The 22,820-nt window shown below is 39.9% G+C and overlaps 1 protein-coding gene across 1 annotated transcript in view; it reads right to left on the bottom strand.

The window, feature by feature from the left end:
- The window catches only part of MIA2 (MIA SH3 domain ER export factor 2), a 598,301-nt gene that overhangs the window by 104,549 nt on the left and 470,932 nt on the right, over nt 1-22,820 (bottom strand). The window contains exons 20-21 of the mRNA XM_053711462.1: nt 4,191-4,292; nt 4,059-4,119 (exon numbers count right to left, since the gene is read on the bottom strand). Coding sequence (XP_053567437.1) covers nt 4,059-4,119; nt 4,191-4,292 — 163 coding nt within the window. The remainder of the gene's footprint in view (nt 1-4,058; nt 4,120-4,190; nt 4,293-22,820) is intronic.

Raw genomic sequence — 22,820 nt, 5'->3', positions numbered from 1 at the left:
TAACTTCTGACTCAGTTGCAACGTGGAACATCTTGCAATATGTAAAAGAAAAAAACAACATATAAAGCAAAATTGATCAAATTCCTTAAATGACAGTTTCAGGAATGGGAAAAAAATGCCAGTGAACAAGCTTCTAGCAACCAGAAGCAATAAATAATGAGACTTAAATAATGTGGAGACAAAAATGACGCCCATATTTTTTAGCGCCAAAAAAGACGCCCACATTATTTGGCGCCTAAATGCTTTTGGCGCCAAAAATGACGCCACATCCGGAACGCCGACATCTTTGACGCAAAATAACGTCAAAAAATGACGCAACTTCCGGCGACACGTATGACGCCGGAAACGGAAAATAATTTTTGCGCCAAAAAAGTCCGCGCCAAGAATGACGCAATAAAATGAAGCATTTTCAGCCCCCGCGAGCCTAACAGCCCACAGGGAAAAAAAAAAAAGTCAAATTTTTGAGGTAAGAAAAAATATGATAATTCAATGCATAATCCCAAATATGAAACTGACTGTCTGGAAATAAGGAAAGTTGAACATTCTGAGTCAAGGCAAATAAATGTTTGAATACATATATTTAGAACTTTATAAATAAAGTGCCCAACCATAGCTTAGAGTGTCACAGAAAATAAGACTTACTTACCCCAGGACACTCATCTACATGTTTGTAGAAAGCCAAACCAGTACTGAAACGAGAATCAGTAGAGGAAATGGTAAATATAAGAGTATATCGTCGATCTGAAAAGGGAGGTAAGAGATGAATCTCTACGACCGATAACAGAGAACCTTATGAAATAGACCCCGTAGAAGGAGATCACTGCATTCAATAGGCAATACTCTCTTCACATCCCTCTGACATTCACTGCACGCTGAGAGGAAAACCGGGCTCCAACTTGCTGCGGAGCGCATATCAACGTAGAATCTAGCACAAACTTACTTCACCACCTCCCTTGGAGGCAAAGTTTGTAAAACTGATTTGTGGGTGTGGTGAGGGGTGTATTTATAGGCATTTTAAGGTTTGGGAAACTTTGCCCCTCCTGGTAGGAATGTATATCCCATACGTCACTAGCTCATGGACTCTTGTTAATTACATGAAAGAAAAGAGTTTTACCCTTGAAAGGGATATTAAGCAATTTTGTCTTGGAAGATACATCCGCTGACCAAGACTTTAGCCAGAGCGCTCTGCGTGCCACAATTGCAAACCCAGAATTTTTCGCCGCTAATCTAGCTAACTGCAAAGCGGCATCTAAAATAAAGGAATTAGCCAACTTAAGTGCGAGAACCCTGTCCATAACCTCCTCATACGGAGTCTCTCTACTGAGCGACTTTTCTAGTTCTTCGAACCAGAACCACGCTGCTGTAGTGACAGGAATAATGCACGAAATAGGTTGCAGGAGGTAACCTTGCTGTACAAAAATCTTTTTAAGCAAACCCTCCAATTTTTTATCCATAGGATCTTTGAAAGCACAATTATCCTCGATAGGAATAGTAGTGCGCTTGGCTAGTGTAGAAACTGCCCCCTCGACCTTAGGGACTGTCTGCCATAAGTCCTTTCTGGGGTCGACCATAGGAAATAATTTCTTAAATATAGGAGGGGGAACAAAAGGTATGCCGGGCTTCTCCCACTCCTTATTTACTATGTCCGCCACCCGCTTGGGTATAGGAAAAGCGTCTGGGTGCACCGGAACCTCTAGGAACTTGTCCATCTTGCACAATTTTTCTGGAATGACCAGGTTGTCACAATCATCCAGAGTAGATAGCACCTCCTTAAGCAGTGCTCGGAGATGCTCTAATTTAAATTTAAATGTCACAACATCAGGTTCTGCCTGTTGAGAAATTCTACCTGAATCTGAAATTTCCCCATCTGACAAAACCTCCCTCATGGCCCCTTCAGATTGGTGTGAGGGTATGACAGAGCAATTATCATCAGCGCCCTCCTGCTCTACAGTGTTTAAAACAGAGCAATCGCGCTTTCTCTGATATGCAGGCAATTTGGATAAAATATTTGCTATGGAGTTATCCATTACTGCCGTCAATTGTTGCATAGTAATAAGCATTGGCGCGCTAGAAGTACTAGGGGCCTCCTGCGTGGGCAAAACTGGTGTAGACACAGAAGGAGATGATGTAGAACTATGTCTACTCCCTTCATCTGATGAATCATCTTGGGCAACTTTACTATCTGTGGCAGTACTGTCCTTACTTTGTTTGGACGCTATGGCACAATTATCACACAATTTTGAAGGGGGAGACACATTGGCTTCCATACATACAGAACATAGCTTATCTGAAGGCACAGACGTGTTAAACAGGCTTAAACTTGTCAATAAAGTACAAAAACCGTTTTTAAACAAAACCGTTACTGTCTCTTTAAATTTTAAACAGTGCACACTTTATTACTGAATATGTGAAAAACTATGAAGGAATTGTTCAAATTTAACCAAATTTTCACCACGGTGTCTTAAAGCATTCAAAGCATTGCACCCCAAATTTGAGACCTTTAACCCTTAAAATGAAGAAACCGGAGCCGGTTAAAGTTTTAACCCCTGTACAGTCCCAGCTACAGCCTTTGCTGCGACTTTACCAAACCCAGGGGGTATACGATACCAAATTAAGCCTTCTAGGAACCTTTTCAAATACTTTCAGACCCACACACATGCAGCTGCATGTCCTGCTGTCAAAAGAAACTGCGCAGTAATGGCGCGAAAATTAGGCTCAGCCTACTACAGGGAAGGCCCTTCCTGACTGAAAAGGTGTCTAAACCAGTGCCTGACGTTAAAAAAACGTTCCCCAAATTTTATAAGTGTGAATATCAACATCAATCTTTATAAAAAGCACAAATAAAGCAATCGATCTTGCCCATAAAAATGTCTACCAGTTTTATAGCCCACATTAAGCCCTTTATTCTGTTTGATTAAGAAAATGGCTTACCGGTCCCCATGAGGGGAATGACAGCCTTCCAGCATTACACAGTCTTGTTAGAAAAATGTCTAGTCATACCTTAAGCAGAAAAGTCTGCTAACTGTTTCCCCCAACTGAAGTTATTTCATCGCAACAGTCCTATGTGGAAACAGCAAACGATTTTAGTTACTGCTGCTAAAATCATGTTCCTCTCACAAACAGAACTCTTCATCTTTTTCTGTTTCAGAGTAAATAGTACATACCAGCACTATTTTAAAATAACAAACTCTTGATAGTAGAATAAAAAACTACAACTAATCACCACATACTCTTCACCATCTCTGTGGAGATGTTGCCTGTGCAACGGCAAAGAGAATGACTGGGGTGGGCGGAGCCTGGGAGGGACTATGTGGACGGCTTTTGCTGTGCACTTTGCCATTTCCTGTTGGGGAGGAGAATATTCCCACAAGTTATGGATGACGCCGTGGACCGGACACACCAATGATGGAGAAACATGATTTTTCTTAGTGCTAATTATGGATTCTTGATTAAGAAGTATCAAATAATTACAATATGTTACTACATTTTAATAAAATGATCTATAAAACTACTTGGTTATGGTGGACGTTTTTGCACCTGTGTGTGTATATTATATAGCAAGTAAAATACACTATATAGCATAACATAAGGGATGCACATATCACTGGTGCTAGTGACATCACCTTAACTTGGACATTTTAAAATAGAAAAGCAAAAACTAAGTCATACAAAAATGAAGGAAAGAAAGAAAAGAAAAAAAAAGGAGGAGAGGGGGAGGAAGAAAGAAATGTGAGAGATTAGAAACAAGCCTATCAGAAAACTACATTAATCATAAAAAAAGATAAAACAAAACATATTAATTAATGTCCCAAAATACATCCTTGGCACAGGAATAGAATGAATGAGACAGGAGGAAAATGTAGGTCTTTATAGAATGACAATTAAGTATGTTTATACATACAGTATATATAACCAATTAACCACTGCTTTGAAAAGATCTAAATACTAAAATATTTTAGAAGTATTGCATTGCTTTCCAAGCAGGGAGATACCCCTTTAAAATGGGTACGTCCATTGCTTTTCTGGAATGTATTAAGTGTAACAGAGCAGTAACAGACCTGGTTTCTGTACGAACAGACGGTCTTTTCCATTTCCTCTTCCAGCTCCTTTACTCTTGTCCTAAAAAGAGATAATGTTCAGCAATAGAAATCTACATAATAAGTAAAACACTTAATCCACACTAGCCTTACTTGATAGCGAGCAGCTCCTCAGCAGCTAAACTGAACTTTTCATCTACTTTGGACAGTTTCTCTTCTTTCTGAACACGTTGCTTTTCCTGCACAGTGAGCTTTCTGAAAATACATATAAATAATAGCTCTAGAAACAATACTAACAAATTGTAATAACAGTTGTTATAAGAAGGATCAAAATACACACAGAACGACACCATGCATGAATCTACACAATAACCATCCTTTCAGAGGACACTTACACGCAGCACAGGTCTAAGAGTCAAAACATAATATATACAGATGTCTAATGCACTCAATATTAAGTCAAATGTTTGACGTTATAAGCCTGACTCCTGGATTTAGAAGAAGACTGTCAAGACCTAGCATAAACTATACAAGGATTACTGGTGGCATCATTAATACATTTCACATAAGTATGACGCAAAATCAAATTTCTCTTACAAGATTATATTTGTAAGCAAACTCAAAATGAGGAATTATTTATAAAGACATCTGCCACAGACCTAGAAATAAACATTAACATATACAATAAATAGAAATGAGATGATGTGTTGTATATGGGAGGAGGTAGATAGTCATGTGGGATAAGGGTAGATAAAAAGCACCGGAGAGCTACACTGTGCTGGACAAGGATGGCAATTAATATAATATTACATGAATTACAAATAAGCATAAGTTGTTTACACCTTAGAAAGTAGCTACATGAGCAAAACTGTACAGTACATGCATTCCATATAGTAGCTGATCATTAGCCTAAATTATGCCAATTATTTGCACATTATATGTATTTCATATTAATTTTTTTAAACAAATATAAAATGTAATGTTGGTAAAAACAAAATTTATGCTTACCTGATAAATTTCTTTCTTTCCGGATATGGAGAGTCCACGAAGTCATTCAATTACTAGTGGGAATATCACTCCTGGCCAGCAGGAGGAGGCAAAGAGCACCACAGCAAAGCTGCTAAGTGTCACACCCCTACCCATAATCCCCTGTCATTCGACCGAAGGGAAATAGAAAAGGAATAACACAAAGGTGTAGAGGTGCCTGAGGTTTAGTCAAAAAACATAATTTATGTAAGAACTTTATAAATTCAATTCTTTCATATTGGCAAGAGTCCATCAGCTAGTGACGTATGGGATATACAATCCTACTAGGAGGGGCAAAGTATCCCAAACCTTAAAATGCTAATAAATACACCGCTCACCACACCCACAATTCAGTTTAATGAATATCCAAGTAGTGGGGTTATAGAAAAAGGAGTAAAAAGCATCAAAAAAGGAACTGGAAAAATAATTGTGCTTTATACAACAAAACATAACCACCATAAAAAGGGTGGGTCTCATGGACTCTTGCCAATATGAAAGAAATGAATTTATCAGGTAAGTTCTTACATAAATTATGTTTTCTTTCATCTAATTGGCAAGAGTCCATGAGCTAGTGACTTATGGGATAGTAATACCCAAGATGTGGTACTCCACAGAAGAGTCACTAGAGAGGGAGGGATAAAAATAAAAAAACAGCCATTTTCCGCTGAAAAAATTAAATCCACATCCAAAAAAATAAGTTTTTCTCATAATTGAAAACAAAAAACTTAAAACATAACCAGAAGAATCAAACTGAAACAGCTGCCTGAAGAACTTTTCTACCAAAAACTGCTTCCGAAGAGGCAAATACATCAAAACGGTAGAATTTAGTAAATATATGCAAATAAGACCAAGTTGCTGCTTTGCAAATCTGATCAACTAAATCTCCATTCTTAAAAGCCCACAAAGTGGAAACTGATCTAGTAGAATGAGCTGTGATTCTCTGAGGTGGGGTCTGACCCGACTCCAAATAAGCCTGATGAATCAAAAGCTTTAATCAGGATGCCAAGGAAATGGCAGAAGCTTTCTGACCTTTCCTAGGACCAGAAAAGACAACAAATAGACTAGAAGTCTTCCTGAAATATTTAGTAGCTTCAACATATTTCAAAGCTCTTACAACATCCAGAGAATGTAAGGATCTCTCCAAAGAATTCTTAGGATTAGGACACAAAGAGGGAACAACAATTTCCCTATTAATGTTGTTAGAATTCACAACTTTAGGTAAAAACTTAAATGAAGTCCGCAAAACTGCCTTATTCTGATGGAAAATCAGAAAAGGAGACTCACAAGAAAGAACAGATAATTCGGAAACTCTTCTAGCATAAGAGATAGCCAAAAGGAACAACACTTTCCAAGAAAGTAGTTTAATATCCAAAGAATGCATAGGCTCAAAAGGAGGAGCCTGAAAAGCCTTCAAAACCAAATTAAGACTCCAAGGAGCAGAGATTGATTTAATGATAGGCTTGATAAGGACCAAAGCCTGCCCAAAACAGTGAATATCAGGAAGCTTAGCAATATTTCTGTGAAATAAAAGAGAAAGAGCAGAGATTTGTCCCTTCAATGAACTTGCAGATAAACCTTTATCCAAACCATCCTGAAGAAACTGTAAAATTCTAGGAATTCTAAAAGAATGCCAGGAGAATTTATGAGAACACCATGAAATATAAGTCTTCCAAACTCGATGATAAATCTTCCTAGAAACAGATTTACGAGCCTGTAACATAGTATCAATCACTGAGTCAGAGAAACCTCTATGACTAAGCACTAAGCGTTCAATTTCCATACCTTCAAATTTATTGATTTGAGATCCTGATGGAAAAACGGTCCTTGAGACAGAAGGTCTGGTCTTAAAGGAAGTGGCCAAGGTTGGCAACTGAACATCCGGACAAGATCCGCATACCAGAACCTATGAGGCTATGCTGGTGCTACCAGAAAAACAAACGAATGTTCCATGATGATCTTGGACAAGTACCTGGGACGTTTCTTATTTAGATAGGAAGCCATCAGATCTATTTCTATAAGACCCCACATCTGAACAATCTGAAAAACACATCTGGATGGAGAGACCACTCCCTCGCATGTAAAGTCTGACGGCTGAGATAATCCGCTTCCCAATTGTCTACACCTGGGACATGTACCGCAGAAATTATACAAGAGCTGGATTCCGCCCAAGAAAGTATCCAAGATACTTCTTTCATAGCTAGGGGACTGTGAGTCCAACCCTGATGATTGACATATGCCACAGTTGTGATATTGCCTGTCTGAAAACAAATAAATGGTTCTCTCTTCAACAGAGGCCAAACCTGAGAGCCCTGAAAATAGAACGATTGATTGGTAACCTTGTCTCTTGAGATTTCCAAACCCCTTGTGCTGTCAGAGATCCCCAGACAGCTACCCAACCTCAAAGACTTGCATCTGTTGTGATTACAGTCCAGGTTGGACGAACAAAAGAGGCCCCTTGAGCTATACAATGGTGATCTAACCAGCAAGTTAGAGAGAGTCGAACAATGGGATTTAAGGATATTAATTGTGATATCCTTGTATAATCCCTGCACCATTGATTCAGCATACAAAGCTAAAGAGGTCTCATATGAAAACGAGCAAACGGGATCGCGTCCGATGCTGCAGTTATGAGACCTAAAACTTCCATGCACATAGCCACTGAAGGGAATGATTGAGACTGAAGGTTTCGACAAGCTGCAGCCAATTTCAGACGTCTGTCTGTTAGAGACAAAGTCATGGATACTGAATCTATTTGGAAACCTAAAAAGGTTACCCTTGTCTGAGGAATCAAATAACTTTTTGGTAAATTGACCCTCCAACCATGTCTTTGAAGAAACAACACTAGTTGATTAATTTGAGATTCGGCAGAATGTAAAGACTGAGCTAGTACCAAGATATCATCCAAATAAGGAAACACTGCAATACCCTGTTCTCTAAATACAGAGAGTAGGGCACCGAGAACCTTTGAAAAAATTCTTGGAGCTGTCGCTAGGCTAAATGGAAGAGCGACAAATTGGTAATGCTTGTCTAGAAAACCGATAGAGGTCTGGATGAATCTGAATATGAAGATATGCATCCTGTAAGTCTATCGTGGACATATAATGGCCTTGCTGAACAAAAGGCAGAATAGTCCTTATAGTCACCATTTTGAAAGTTGGCACTCTTACAAAACAATTCAAAATTTTCAGATCCTGAATGAATTTTCTTTTTTTGGGACAATGAATAGATTTGAATAAAACCCCAGACCCTGTTCCTGAAACGGAACTGGTATGATTACCCCTGAAAATTCTAGATCTAAAACACACTTCACAGGGGGTCTTACTCTGAAACCTATTCGATACCCTTGAGAGACAATACTCTGAATCTATTGATTTTGGACAGAATCTGCCCAAATGTTTTGGAAACATTTTAATCTGCCCCCACCAGCTGAGCTGGAATGAGGGCCGCACCTTCATGCAGACTTGGGAGCTGGCTTTGATTTCTTAAAAGGCTTGGAATTATTCCAACTTGAAGAAGTTTTCCAATTGGAACCAGATTCTTTGGGGGAAGGATTGGCTTTCTGTTCCTTATTCTGTCGAAAAGAACGAAAACAATTAGAAGCTTTAGATGTACCCTTAGATCTTTTATCCTAAGGTAAAAAAACAAATTTCCCCCAGTGACAGTTGAAATAATTGAATCCAAATGAGAACCAAATAAATTGTTACGTTGGAAAGAAAGAGATAGTAATCTAGACTTAGATACCATGTCAGCATTCCAATATTTGAGCCACAAAGTTCTTCTAGCTAAAATGGCTAAAGACATAGATTTAACATCAATATTGATGATATCAAAAACAGAATTTATGTTTACCTGATAAATTTCTTTCTCCAACGGTGTGTCCGGTCCACGGCGTCATCCTTACTTGTGGGATATTCTCTTCCCCAACAGGAAATGGCAAAGAGCCCAGCAAAGCTGGTCACATGATCCCTCCTAGGCTCCGCCTACCCCAGTCATTCGACCGACGTTAAGGAGGAATATTTGCATAGGAGAAACCATATGGTACCGTGGAACCGAATGAACCTGGTCCTCGCAAGCTGGGGCCAGGCCTGGAGCGCATTGAATATCGCTCTCAGTTCCAGAATATTTATCGGTAGAAGAGATTCTTCCCGAGACCAAAGACCCTGAGCTTTCAGGGATCCCCAGACCGCGCCCCAGCCTATCAGACTGGCGTCGGTCGTGACAATGACCCACTCTGGTCTGTGGAACATCATCCCTTGAGACAGATTGTCCAGGGACAGCCACCAACGGAGTGAGTCTCTGGTCCTCTGATTTACTTGTATCTTCGGAGACAAGTCTGTATAGTCCCCATTCCACTGACTGAGCATGCACAGTTGTAATGGTCTTAGATGAATGCGCGCAAAAGGAACTATGTCCATCGCCGCCACCATCAACCCGATCACTTCCATGCACTGAGCTATGGAAGGAAGAGGAACGGAATGAAGTATCCGACAAGAGTCCAGAAGCTTTGTTTTTCTGGCCTCTGTTAGAAAGATCCTCATTTCTAAGGAGTCTATAATTGTTCCCAAGAAGGGAACCCTTGTTGACGGGGATAGAGAACTCTTTTCCACGTTCACTTTCCAGCCGTGAGATCTGAGAAAGGCCAGGACAATGTCCGTGTGAGCCTTTGCTTGAGGAAGGGACGACGCTTGAATCAGAATGTCGTCCAGGTAAGGTACTACTGCAATGCCCCTTGGTCTTAGCACCGCTAGAAGGGACCCTAGTACCTTTGTGAAAATCCTTGGAGCAGTGGCTAATCCGAAAGGAAGCGCCACGAACTGGTAATGTTTGTCCAGGAATGCAAACCTTAGGAACCGATGATGTTCCTTGTGGATAGGAATATGTAGATACGCATCCTTTAAATCCACCGTGGTCATGAATTGACCTTCCTGGATGGAAGGAAGGATAGTTCGAATGGTTTCCATCTTGAACGATGGGACCTTGAGAAATTTGTTTAAGATCTTGAGATCTAGGATTGGTCTGAACGTTCCCTCTTTTTTGGGAACTATGAACAGATTGGAGTAGAACCCCATCCCTTGTTCTCTTAATGGAACAGGATGAATCACTCCCATTTTTAACAGGTCTTCTACACAATGTAAGAACGCCTGTCTTTTTATGTGGTCTGAAGACAACTGCGACCTGTGGAACCTCCCCCTTGGGGGAAGTCCCTTGAATTCCAGAAGATAACCCTGGGAGACTATTTCTAGCGCCCAAGGATCCAGAACATCTCTTGCCCAAGCCTGAGCGAAGAGAGAGAGTCTGCCCCCCACCAGATCCGGTCCCGGATCGGGGGCCAATATTTCATGCTGTCTTGGTAGCAGTGGCAGGTTTCTTGGCCTGCTTTCCCTTGTTCCAGCCTTGCATTGGTCTCCAAGCTGGCTTGGCCTGAGAAGAATTACCCTCTTGCTTAGAGGACGTAGCACCTTGGGCTGGTCCGTTTTTACGAAAGGGACGAAAATTAGGTCTATTTTTTGCCTTGAAAGGCCGATCCTGAGGAAGGGCGTGGCCCTTACCCCCAGTGATATCAGAGATAATCTCTTTCAAGTCAGGACCAAACAACGTTTTCCCCTTGAAAGGAATGTTTAGTAGCTTGTTCTTGGAAGACGCATCAGCCGACCAAGATTTCAACCAAAGCGCTCTGCGCGCCACAATAGCAAACCCAGAGTTCTTAGCCGCTAACTTAGCCAATTGCAAAGAGGCGTCTAGAGTGAAAGAATTAGCCAATTTGAGAGCATTGATTCTGTCCATAATCTCCTCATAAGGAGGAGAGTCACTATCGAGCACCTTAAGCAGTTCATCAAACCAGAAATATGCGGCAGTAGTGACAGGGACAATGCATGAAATGGGTTGTAGAAGGTAACCCTGCTGAACAAACATCTTTTTAAGCAAACCTTCTAATTTTTTATCCATAGGATCTTTGAAAGCACAACTATCCTCTATGGGAATAGTGGTGCGTTTGTTTAAAGTAGAAACCGCTCCCTCGACCTTGGGGACTGACTGCCATAAGTCCTTTCTAGGGTCGACCATAGGAAACAATTTTTTAAATATGGGGGGAGGGACGAAAGGAATACCGGGCCTTTCCCATTCTTTATTAACAATGTCCGCCACCCGCTTGGGTATAGGAAAAGCTTCTGGGAGCCCCGGCACCTCTAAGAACTTGTCCATTTTACATAGGTTCTCTGGGATGACTAAATTTTCACAATCATCCAGAGTGGATAATACCTCCTTAAGCAAAATGCGGAGATGTTCCAATTTAAATTTAAATGTAATCACATCAGATTCAGCCTGCTGAGAAATGTTCCCTAAATCAGTAATTTCTCCCTCAGACAAAACCTCCCTGGCCCCCTCAGATTGGGTTAGGGGCCCTTCAGAGATATTAATATCAGCGTCGTCATGCTCTTCAGTAACTAAAACAGAGCAGCCACGCTTACGCTGACAAGGGTTCATTTTGGCTAAAATGTTTTTGACAGAATTATCCATTACAGCCGTTAATTGTTGCATAGTAAGGAGTATTGGCGCGCTAGATGTACTAGGGGCCTCCTGAGTGGGCAAGACTCGTGTAGACGAAGGAGGGAATGATGCAGTACCATGCTTACTCCCCTCACTTGAGGAATCATCTTGGGCATCATTGTCATTATCACATAAATCACATTTATTTAAATGAATAGGAATTCTGGCTTCCCCACATTCAGAACACAGTCTATCTGGTAGCTCAGACATGTTAAACAGGCATAAACTTGATCAGAAAGTACAAAAAACGTTTTAAAATAAAACCGTTACTGTCACTTTAAATTTTAAACTGAACACACTTTATTACTGCAATTGCGAAAAAACATGAAGGAATTGTTCAAAATTCACCAAATTTTCACCACAGCGTCTTAAAGCTCTGAAAATATTGCACACCAATTTTGGAAGCTTTAACCCTTAAAATAACGGAACCGGAGCCGTTATAAGCTTTAACCCCTTTACAGTCCCTGGTATCTGCTTTGCTGAGACCCAACCAAACCCAAAGGGGAATACGATACCAAATGACGCCTTCAGAAGTCTTTTATAAGTATCAGAGCTCCTCTCACATGCGACTGCATGCCATGCCTCTCAAAAACAAGTGCGCAACACCGGCGCGAAAATGAGACTCTGCCTATGCTTTGGGAAAGCCCCTAAAGAATAAGGTGTCTAAAACAGTGCCTGCCGATATTATTATATCAAAATACCCAGATAAAATGATTCCTCAAGGCTAAATATGTGTTAATAATCAATCGATTTAGCCCAGAAAAAGTCTACAGTTTAAATAAGCCCTTGTGAAGCCCTTATTTACAATCGTAATAAACATGGCTTACCGGATCCCATAGGGAAAATGACAGCTTCCAGCATTACATCGTCTTGTTAGAATGTGTCATACCTCAAGCAGTAAGAGACTGCACTCTGTTCCCCCAACTGAAGTTAATTGCTCTCAACAGTCCTGTGTGGAACAGCCATGGATTTTAGTTACGGTTGCTAAAATCATTTTCCTCATACAAACAGAATTCTTCATCTCTTTTCTGTTTCTGAGTAAATAGTACGTACCAGCACTATTTGAAAATAACAAACTCTTGATTGAATAATGAAAAACTACAGTTAAACACTAAAAAACTCTAAGCCATCTCCGTGGAGATGTTGCCTGTACAACGGCAAAGAGAATGACTGGGGTAGGCGGAGCCTAGGAGGGATCATGTGACCAGCTTTGCTGGGCTCTTTGCCATTTCCTGTTGGGGAAGAGAATATCCCACAAGTAAGGATGACGCCGTGGACCGGACACACCTATGTTGGAGAAAATAGCATCACAGATAAAATGATTAGCATGTTGAAATAAGCGAACAATACTAGACAAATCAGAATCTGTTTCCTGTTGCGCTAAGCTTTCCAACCAAAAATTTTATGCAGCTGCAACATCAGCCATGGATATAGCAGGCCTAAGAATGTAGCCAGGAAATAAATAAACTTTCCTTAGATAAGATTCAAGTTTCCGATCTAAAGGGTCCTTAAAAGAAGTACTATCTTCCATAGGAATAGTAGTATGTTTGGCAAGAGTAGAAATAGCCCCATCACCTTTTTCACAAAACTCCAATCTAACTGCTGGAAAAGGATACAACTTTTTAAACCTAGAAGAAGGAATATAAGAAGTACCAGACCTATTCCTTTCCTTTGAAATCATATCAGAAATAGCATCAGGAACTGGAAAAACTTCTGGAGTAACCACAGGAGGTTTATAAACAGAATTTAAACATTTACTAGTTTTAGTATCAAGAGGACTAGTTTCCTCAATATCCAAAAGTAATAAACACCTCTTAACAAGGAACGAATATACTCCATCTTAAAGAGATAAGTAGATTTGTCAGTGTCAATATCTGAGGTAGGATCTTCTGAACCAGATAAATCCTCATCAGGAGGAGGACAATTCAGTATGTTGTCGGTCATTTGAAATTTTATCAACCTTTTGAGAAGTTCTAAAAGACCTTTTACATTTATTAGAAGGCGGAATAGCAGACAAAGCCTTCTGAATCGCATCAGCAATAAAATCTTTTATGCAACAGAGAAAGGAAGACAGCGCACATCCGACTCTTGAGAAAGCCGGGTTGTCACCGGCGAAACGCGTTGAGCTTTTTGGTCATCTTGTGGATCCGTAGTACCATCTGGAAGGACGCTCAGTGACGTGTCCTGTCAATCACACTGTGGAAAAAACAGCCGGGAACTTTTGAATCTTTTGAACACAGACGGCCACTTCAGACTGTTACTGACGCTGCTACGTTACCATTGTGGACTACATCATTATCTTGTTTTGAGGCCTGCTTTTATCCATTTTCCTGTAAGTTGTATTACTAGTGTGTGTAGTCTCTCACCAATTAAATTTTTACCTTGAGTCGGAGGTGCGCTGTCTTCCTTTCTCTGTTGCAGCTCTACTCGTTATTACATCAGTGGACAAGGAACCCACCGTTTGTCACACAGCAGCACTCCGCTGAGTTCATACGCTCATCTTCCGTTTGAACAACATTTGCTGTTTGAGCTTATCGCTTTGTTTCTACCATACTTCAGAATACACGTTGTTCGGTAATGTAGCGCAGCTCTCTTCTTTGTATTTATTAATAAAATCTTTTAGATTCACAGGGATATTATATACATTAGATGTTGAAGGAACAACAGGCATTGTACTAGTACTGATGGATACATTCTCTGCATGTAAAAGCTTTCCATGACAACTGTTACATACTACAGCTGGAGATATAATATCCGCTAACTTACAACAGATACACTTAGCTTTGGTAGAACTGTTATCAGGCAGCAGGGTTCCAACAGTGGTTTCTGAGACAGGATCAGATTGAGACATCTTGCAAATGTAAGAGGAAAAAAACAACATATAAAGCAAAAATATCAATTTCCTTATATGGCAACTTCAGGAATGGGAAAAAATGCAAACAGCATAGCCCTCTGAGTATAAAAAAGGCAAGAGGCATATAGGAAGTGGGGTTTAAATAATTAAATTATTTGGCACAAAGTATGACGCACAACGCAAAATGAATTTTTTTTGGCGCTAACAACATCGGAAATGACGCAATTCGCAGCATAGCAAACACAACCTTGTGTAAGAAAACCTGGTGTCAACTAAAACGCCGGAAATAACGAATTTGCGTCACTGAACGTACCTTTGCGCCAAAAAATTCTCGCAACAAGAATTACGCACTAAAACATAATTTATGTAAGAACTTACCTGATAAATTAATTTTTTTCATATTAGCAAGAGTCCATGAGCTAGTGACGTATGGGATATACATTCCTACCAGGAGGGGCAAAGTTTCCCAAACCTCAAAATGCCTATAAATACACCCCTCACCACATCCACAAATCAGTTTAACGCATAGCCAAGAAGTGGGGTGATAAGAAAAAAGTGCGAAAGCATAAAAAATAAGGAATTGGAATAATTGTGCTTTATACAAAAAAATCATAACCACCACAAAAAGGGTGGGCCTCATGGACTCTTGCTAATATGAAAGAAATGAATTTATCAGGTAAGTTCTTACATAAATTATGTTTTCTTTCATGTAATTAGCAAGAGTCCATGAGCTAGTGACGTATGGGATAATGACTACCCAAGATGTGGATCTTCCACGCAAGAGTCACTAGAGAGGGAGGGATAAAATAAAGACAGCCAATTCCACTGAAAATAATCCACACCCAAAACAAAGTTTAAATCTTATAATGAAAAAAACTGAAATTATAAGCAGAAGAATCAAACTGAAACAGCTGCCTGAAGTACTTTTCTACCAAAAACTGCTTCAGAAGAAGAAAACACATCAAAATGGTAGAATTTAGTAAAAGTATGCAAAGAAGACCAAGTTGCTGCTTTGCAAATCTGATCAACCGAAGCTTCATTCCTAAACGCCCAGGAAGTAGAAACCGACCTAGTAGAATGAGCTGTAATCCTTTGAGGCGGAGTTTTACCCGACTCGACATAAGCATGATGAATTAAAGATTTCAACCAAGATGCCAAAGAAATGGCAGAAGCCTTCTGACCTTTCCTAGAACCGGAAAAGATAACAAATAGACTAGAAGTCTTTCGGAAATTCTTAGTAGCTTCAACATAATATTTCAAAGCTCTAACTACATCCAAAGAATGCAATGATTTCTCTTTAGAATTCTTAGGATTAGGACATAATGAAGGAACCACAATTTCTCTACTAATGTTGTTAGAATTCACAACCTTAGGTAAAAATTTAAAAGAAGTTCGCAACACCGCCTTATCCTGATGAAAAATCAGAAAAGGAGACTCACAAGAAAGAGCAGATAATTCAGAAACTCTTCTGGCAGAAGAGATGGCCAAAAGGAACAAAACTTTCCAAGAAAGTAATTTAATGTCCAAAGAATGCATAGGTTCAAACGGAGGAGCTTGAAGAGCCCCCAGAACCAAATTCAAACTCCAAGGAGGAGAAATTGACTTAATGACAGGTTTTATACGAACCAAAGCTTGTACAAAACAATGAATATCAGGAAGATTAGCAATCTTTCTGTTAAAAAGAACAGAAAGAGCAGAGATTTGTCCTTTCAAGGAACTTGCAGACAAACCTTTATCCAAACCATCCTGAAGAAACTGTAAAATTCTCGGAATTCTAAAAGAATGCCAGGAAAAATGATGAGAAAGACACCAAGAAATATAAGTCTTCCAGACTCTATAATATATCTCCCTAGATACGGATTTACGAGCCTGTAACATAGTTTTAATCACAGAGTCAGAGAAACCTCTTTGACTAAGAATCAAGCGTTCAATCTCCATACCTTTAAATTTAAGGATTTGAGATCCTGATGGAAAAAAGGACCTTGTGACAGAAGGTCTGGTCTTAACGGAAGAGTCCACGGTTGGCAAGAGGCCATCCGGACAAGATCCGCATACCAAAACCTGTGAGGCCATGCTGGAGCCAACAGCAGAACAAACAAGCATTCCTTCAGAATCTTGTAGATTACTCTTGGAAGAAGAACTAGAGGTGGAAAGATATAGGCAGGATGATACTTCCAAGGAAGTGACAACGCATCCACTGCTTCCGCTTGAGGATCCCTGGATCTGGACAGATACCTGGGAAGTTTCTTGTTTAGATGAGAAGCCATCAGATCTATTTCTGAAAGACCCCACATTTGAACAATCTGAAGAAATACCTCTGGGTGAAGAGACCATTCGCCCGGATGTAACGTTTGGCGACTGAGATAATCCGGTTCCCAATTGTCTATACCTGGGATATGAACCGCAGAAACTAGACAGGAGCTGGATTCCGCCCATACCAGAATTTGAGATACTTCTTTCATGGCCAGAGGACTGTGAGTCCCTCCTTGATGATTGATGTATGCCACAGTTGTGACATTCTCTGTCTGAAAACAAATGAACGATTCTCTCTTTAGAAGAGGCCAAGACTGAAGAGCTCTGAAAATTGGACGGAGTTCCAAAATATTGATCGGTAATCTCACCTCCTGAGATTCCCAAACCCCTTGTGCTGTCAGAGACCCCCAAACAGCTCCCCAACCTGTCAGACTTGCATCTGTTGAAATTACAGTCCAGGTCAGAAGAACAAAAGAAGCCCCCTGAACTAAACGATGGTGATCTGTCCACCACGTCAGAGAGTGTCGTACAATCGGTTTTAAAGATATTAACTGAGATATCTTTGTGTAATCCCTGCACCACTGGTTCAGCATACAGAGCTGAAGAGGTCGCATGTGAAAACGAGCAAAGGGGATCGAATCCGATGCAGCAGTCATAAGACCTAGAATTTCCATGCATAAGGCTACCGAAGGGAATGATTGTGATTGAAGGATTCGACAAGCTGAGATCAATTTTAGACGTCTCTTGTCTGTCAGAGACAGAGTCATGGACACTGAATCTATCTGGAAACCTAAAAAGGTAACCCTTGTTTGAGGAATCAATGAACTTTTCGGTAAATTGATCCTCCAACCATGATCTTGAAGAAACAACACAAGTCGATTCGTATGAGATTCTGCTAAATGTGAAGACTGAGCAAGTACCAAGATATCGTCCAAATAAGGAAATACCACAATACCCTGTTCTCTGATTAGAGAGTGTCGTACAATCGGTTTTAAAGATATTAATTGAGATATCTTTGTGTAATCCCTGCACCACTGGTTCAGCATACAGAGCTGAAGAGGTCGCATGTGAAAACGAGCAAAGGGGATCGCATCTGATGCAGCAGTCAGAAGACCTAGAATTTCCATGCATAAGGCTACCTAAGGGAATGATTGTGATTGAAGGATTCGACAAGCTGAGATCAATTTTAGACGTCTCTTGTCTGTCAGAGACAGAGTCATGGACACTGAATCTATCTGGAAACCTAAAAAGGTAACCCTTGTTTGAGGAATCAATGAACTTTTCGGTAAATTGATCCTCCAACCATGATCTTGAAGAAACAACACAAGTCCATTTGTATGAGATTCTGCTAAATGTGAAGACTGAGCAAGTACCAAGATATCGTCCAAATAAGGAAATACCACAATACCCTGTTCTCTGATTACAGACAGAAGGGCACCGAGAACCTTTGTAAAAATCCTTGGAGCTGTTGCTAGGCCAAACGGCAGAGCCAAAAACTGGTAATGCTTGTATAGGAAAGAGAATCTCAGAAACTGATAGTGATCTGGATGAATCGGAATATGCAGATATGCATCCTGTAAATCTATTGTGGACATATAATGCCCTTGCTGAACAAAAAGCAGAATAGTCCTTATAGTTACCATTTTGAATGTTGGTATCCTTACATAACGATTCAATATTTTTAGATCCAGAACTGGTCTGAAGGAATTCTCCTTCTTTGGTACAATGAAGAGATTTGAATAAAACCCCAGCCCCTGTTCCAGAACTGGAACTGGCATAATTACTCCAGCCAATTCTAGATCTGAAACACATTTCAGAAATGCTTGAGCCTTTGCTGGATTTACTGGGACACAGGAAAGAAAAAATCTCTTTGCAGGAGGCCTTATCTTGAAGCCAATTCTGTACCCTTCTGAAACAATGTTTTGAATCCAAAGATTGTGATTTGAATTGATCCAAATTTGTTTGAAAAAACGTAATCTGCCCCCTACCAGCTGAGCTGGAATGAGGGCCGCACCTTCATGTGGATTTGGGAGCTGGTTTTGGTTTTCTAAAAGGCTTGGACTTATTCCAGACTGGAGATGGTTTCCAAACTGATACCGCTCCTGAGGGCGAAGGATCAGGCTTTTGTTCCTTATTGTGACGAAAGGAACGAAAACGATTATTAGACCTAAATTTACCTTTAGATTTTTTATCCTGTGGTAAAAAAGTTCCTTTCCCTCCAGTAACAGTTGAGATAATAGAATCCAACTGAGAACCAAATAATTTATTACCCTGGAAAGAAAGGGAAAGCAAAGTTGACTTAGAAGACATATCAGCATTCCAAGTTTTAAGCCATAAAGCTCTTCTAGCTAAAATAGCTAAAGACATATACCTGACATCAACTCTAATGATATCAAAGATGGCATCACAAATAAAGTTATTAGCATGTTGAAGAAGATTAACAATGCTATGAGAGTTATGATCTGTTACTTTTTGCGCTAAAGCTTCAAACCAAAAAGTTGAAGCTGCAGCAACATCCGCTAAAGATATAGCAGGTCTAAGAAGATTACCTGAACATAAGTAAGCTTTTCTTAGAAAGGATTCAATCTTCCTATCTAAAGGATCCTTAAAGGAAGTACTATCTGCCGTAGGAATAGTAGTACGTTTAGCAAGAGTAGAGACAGCCCCATCAACCTTAGGGATTTTGTCCCAAAATTCTAATCTGTCTGATGGCACAGGATATAATTGCTTAAAACGTTTAGAAGGAGTAAATGAATTACCCAAATTATTCCATTCCCTGGAGATTACTTCAGAAATAGCATCAGGGACAGGAAAAACTTCTGGAATAACTACAGGAGATTTAAAAACCTTATTTAAACGTTTAGATTTAGTATCAAGAGGACCAGAATCCTCTATTTCTAAAGCAATTAAAACCTCTTTAAGTAAAGAACGAATAAATTCCATTTTGAATAAATATGAAGATTTATCAACATCAACCTCTGAGACAGAATCCTCTGAACCAGAGGAACCACTATCAGAATCAGAATGATGATGTGCATTTAAAAATTGATCTGAAAAATGAGTTTTAAAAGACCTTTTACGTTTTAAAAGACCTTTTACATTTACTAGAAGGGGGAATAACAGACATAGCCTTCTTAATAGATTTAGAAACAAAATCTCTTATGTTAACAGGAACACTCTGAGTATTAGATGTTGATGGAACCACAACAGGTAATGTAACACTACTAAAGGAAATATTATCTGCATTAACAAGTTTGTCATGACATTCATTACAAACAACAGCTGGAGGAACAGATACCATAAGTTTACAACAGATACACTTAACTTTGGTAGATCCAGCACCAGGCAGCGTTTTTCCAGAAGTATCTTCTAACTCAGTGTCAATCTGGGACATCTTGCAATATGTAATAGAAAAAACAACATATAAAGCAAAATTTGATCAAATTCCTTAAATGACAGTTTCAGGAATGGGAAAAAATGCCAGTGAACAAGCTTCTAGCAACCAGAAGCAATAAATAATGAGACTTAAATAATGTGGAGACAAAAGTGACGCCCATATTTTTTAGCGGCAAAAAAGACGCCCACATTATTTGGCGCCTAAATGCTTTTGGCGCCAAAAATGACGCCACATACGGAACGCCGACACTTTTGGTGCAAAAAAACTTCAAAAATGACGCAACTTCCGGCGACACGTATGACGCCGGAAACAGAAAAAACTTTTTGCGCCAAAAAAGTCTGCGCCAAGAATGACGCAATAAAATGAAGCATTTTCAGCCCCCGCGAGCCTAACAGCCCACAGGGAAAAAGTCAAATTTTAAGGTAAGAAAAAATAAATAAAAAAAAATTATTTATTCAAATGCATTATCCCAAATATGAAACTGACTGTCTGAAATAAGGAACGTTGAACATCCTGAGTTAAGGCAAATAAATGTTTGAATACATATATTTAGAACTTTATACAAAAGTGCCCAACCATAGCTTAGAGTGTCACAGAAAATAAGACTTACTTACCCCAGGACACTCATCTACATGTAGTAGAAAGCCAAACCAGTACTGAAACGAGAATCAGTAGAGGTAATGGTATATAAGAGTATATCGTCGATCTGAAAAGGGAGGTAAGAGATGAATCTCTACGACCGATAACAGAGAACCTATGAAATAGACCCCGTAGAAGGAGATCATTGAATTCAAATAGGCAATACTCTCCTCACATCCCTCTGACATTCACTGCACGCTGAGAAGAAAACCGGGCTCCCACCTGCTGCGGAGCGCATATCAACGTAGAATCTAGCACAAACTTACTTCACCACCTCCATAGGAGGCAAAGTTTGTAAAACTGATTTGTGGGTGTGGTGAGGGGTGTATTTATAGGCATTTTGAGGTTTGGGAAACTTTGCCCCTCCTGGTAGGAATGTATATCCCATACGTCACTAGCTCATGGACTCTTGCTAATTACATGAAAGAAATATCAGCATTTTGCGACCTCGCAAGCCTAATTTTGCCTGTGAAAATTAATGAAAAAGCAGACAATTTGAAGAAAAGACTATACCCCAGGTAAGAACTTCCTAAATATGTTTCCCAATTTTGAAACTGATAGTCTGCAAAAGGAAATATACATAAACCTGACTCATGGCAAATATAAGTACAATGCATATATTTAAAACTTTACATTAATACAGAAAAATCAGTCTTGAGATATTTCTTGGCCCAGTCTTGACGTTTCAGCTTGTGTGTCTTGTTCAGTGGTGGTCGTCTTTCAGCCTTTCTTACCTTGGCCATGTCTCTGAGTATTGCACACCTTTTGCTTTTGGGCACTCCAGTGATGTTGCAGCTCTGAAATATGGCCAAACTGGTGGCAAGTGGCATCTTGGCAGCTGCACGCTTGACTTTTCTCAGTTCATGGGCAGTTATTTTGCGCCTTTTTTTTTCCACACGCTTCTTGCGACCCTGTTGACTATTTTGAATGAAACGCTTGATTGTTCGATGATCACGCTTCAGAAGCTTTGCAATTTTAAGAGTGCTGCATCCCTCTGCAAGATATCTCACTATTTTTTACTTTTCTGAGCCTGTCAAGTCCTTCTTTTGACCCATTTTGCCAAAGGAAAGGAAGTTGCCTAATAATTATGCACACCTGATATATGGTGTTCATGTCATTAGACCACACCCCTTCTCATTACAGAGATGCACATCACCTAATATGCTTAATTGGTAGTAGGCTTTCGAGCCTATACAGCTTGGAGTAAGACAACATGCATAAAGAGGATGATGTGGTCAAAATACTCATTTGCCTAATAATTCTGCACTCCCTGTATAGCAGATAGCCAAACCAGTACTGAAAAAGTATCAGTAAAGGTAATGGAATATGAGAGTATATCGTCGATCTGAAAATGGAGGTAGGAGATGAATCTCTACGACCGATAACAGAGAACCTTTGAAAAGATTTCCTGTGAGGAAAACCATAGAATCAATAGGTGATACTCTCTTCACATCCCTCTGACATTAACTGTACTCTGAGAGGAATCGGGCTTCAAAATGCTGAGAAGCGCATATCACAGAAGAAAATCAAGCACAAACTTACTTCACCACCTCCATAGGAGGCAAAGTTTGTAAAACTGAATTGTGGGTGTGGTGAGGGGTGTAATTATAGGCATTTTGAAGTTTGGGAAACTTTGCCCCTCCTGGTAGGATTGTATATCCCATACGTCACTAGCTCATGGACTCTTGTCAATTACATGAAATAAATAACTGTTTTAATAAAGGGTGGGGTCGTGGACTCTCCATATCCGGAAAGAAGAAAATGTATCAGGTAAGCATAAATTTTGTTTTCTTTCCTAAGATATGGAGAGTCCACAACGTCATTAAATTACTAGTTGGAACTAATACCCAAGCTAGAGGACACAGAATGAACAGGGAGGGAGAACAAGAAAGGCAGACCTAAACAGAAGGCACCACCGCTTGAAGAACCTTTCTCCCAAAAAAAGGCCTCAGCCGAGGCAAAAGTATCAAATTTGTAAAAAGTATGCAGTGAGGACCAAGTTGCAGCCTTGCAAATCTGTTCTACAGAATCTTCATTTTTGAAAGCCCAAGAAGAGGAGAAAGCCCTA

Source organism: Bombina bombina, chromosome 1 (assembly GCF_027579735.1).
Source record: "Bombina bombina isolate aBomBom1 chromosome 1, aBomBom1.pri, whole genome shotgun sequence".
In the NCBI taxonomy this organism is placed as follows: domain Eukaryota; kingdom Metazoa; phylum Chordata; class Amphibia; order Anura; family Bombinatoridae; genus Bombina; species Bombina bombina.
Note: the sequence above shows the minus strand (reverse complement) of the source record. Positions and strands in the feature narration are given on the sequence as shown.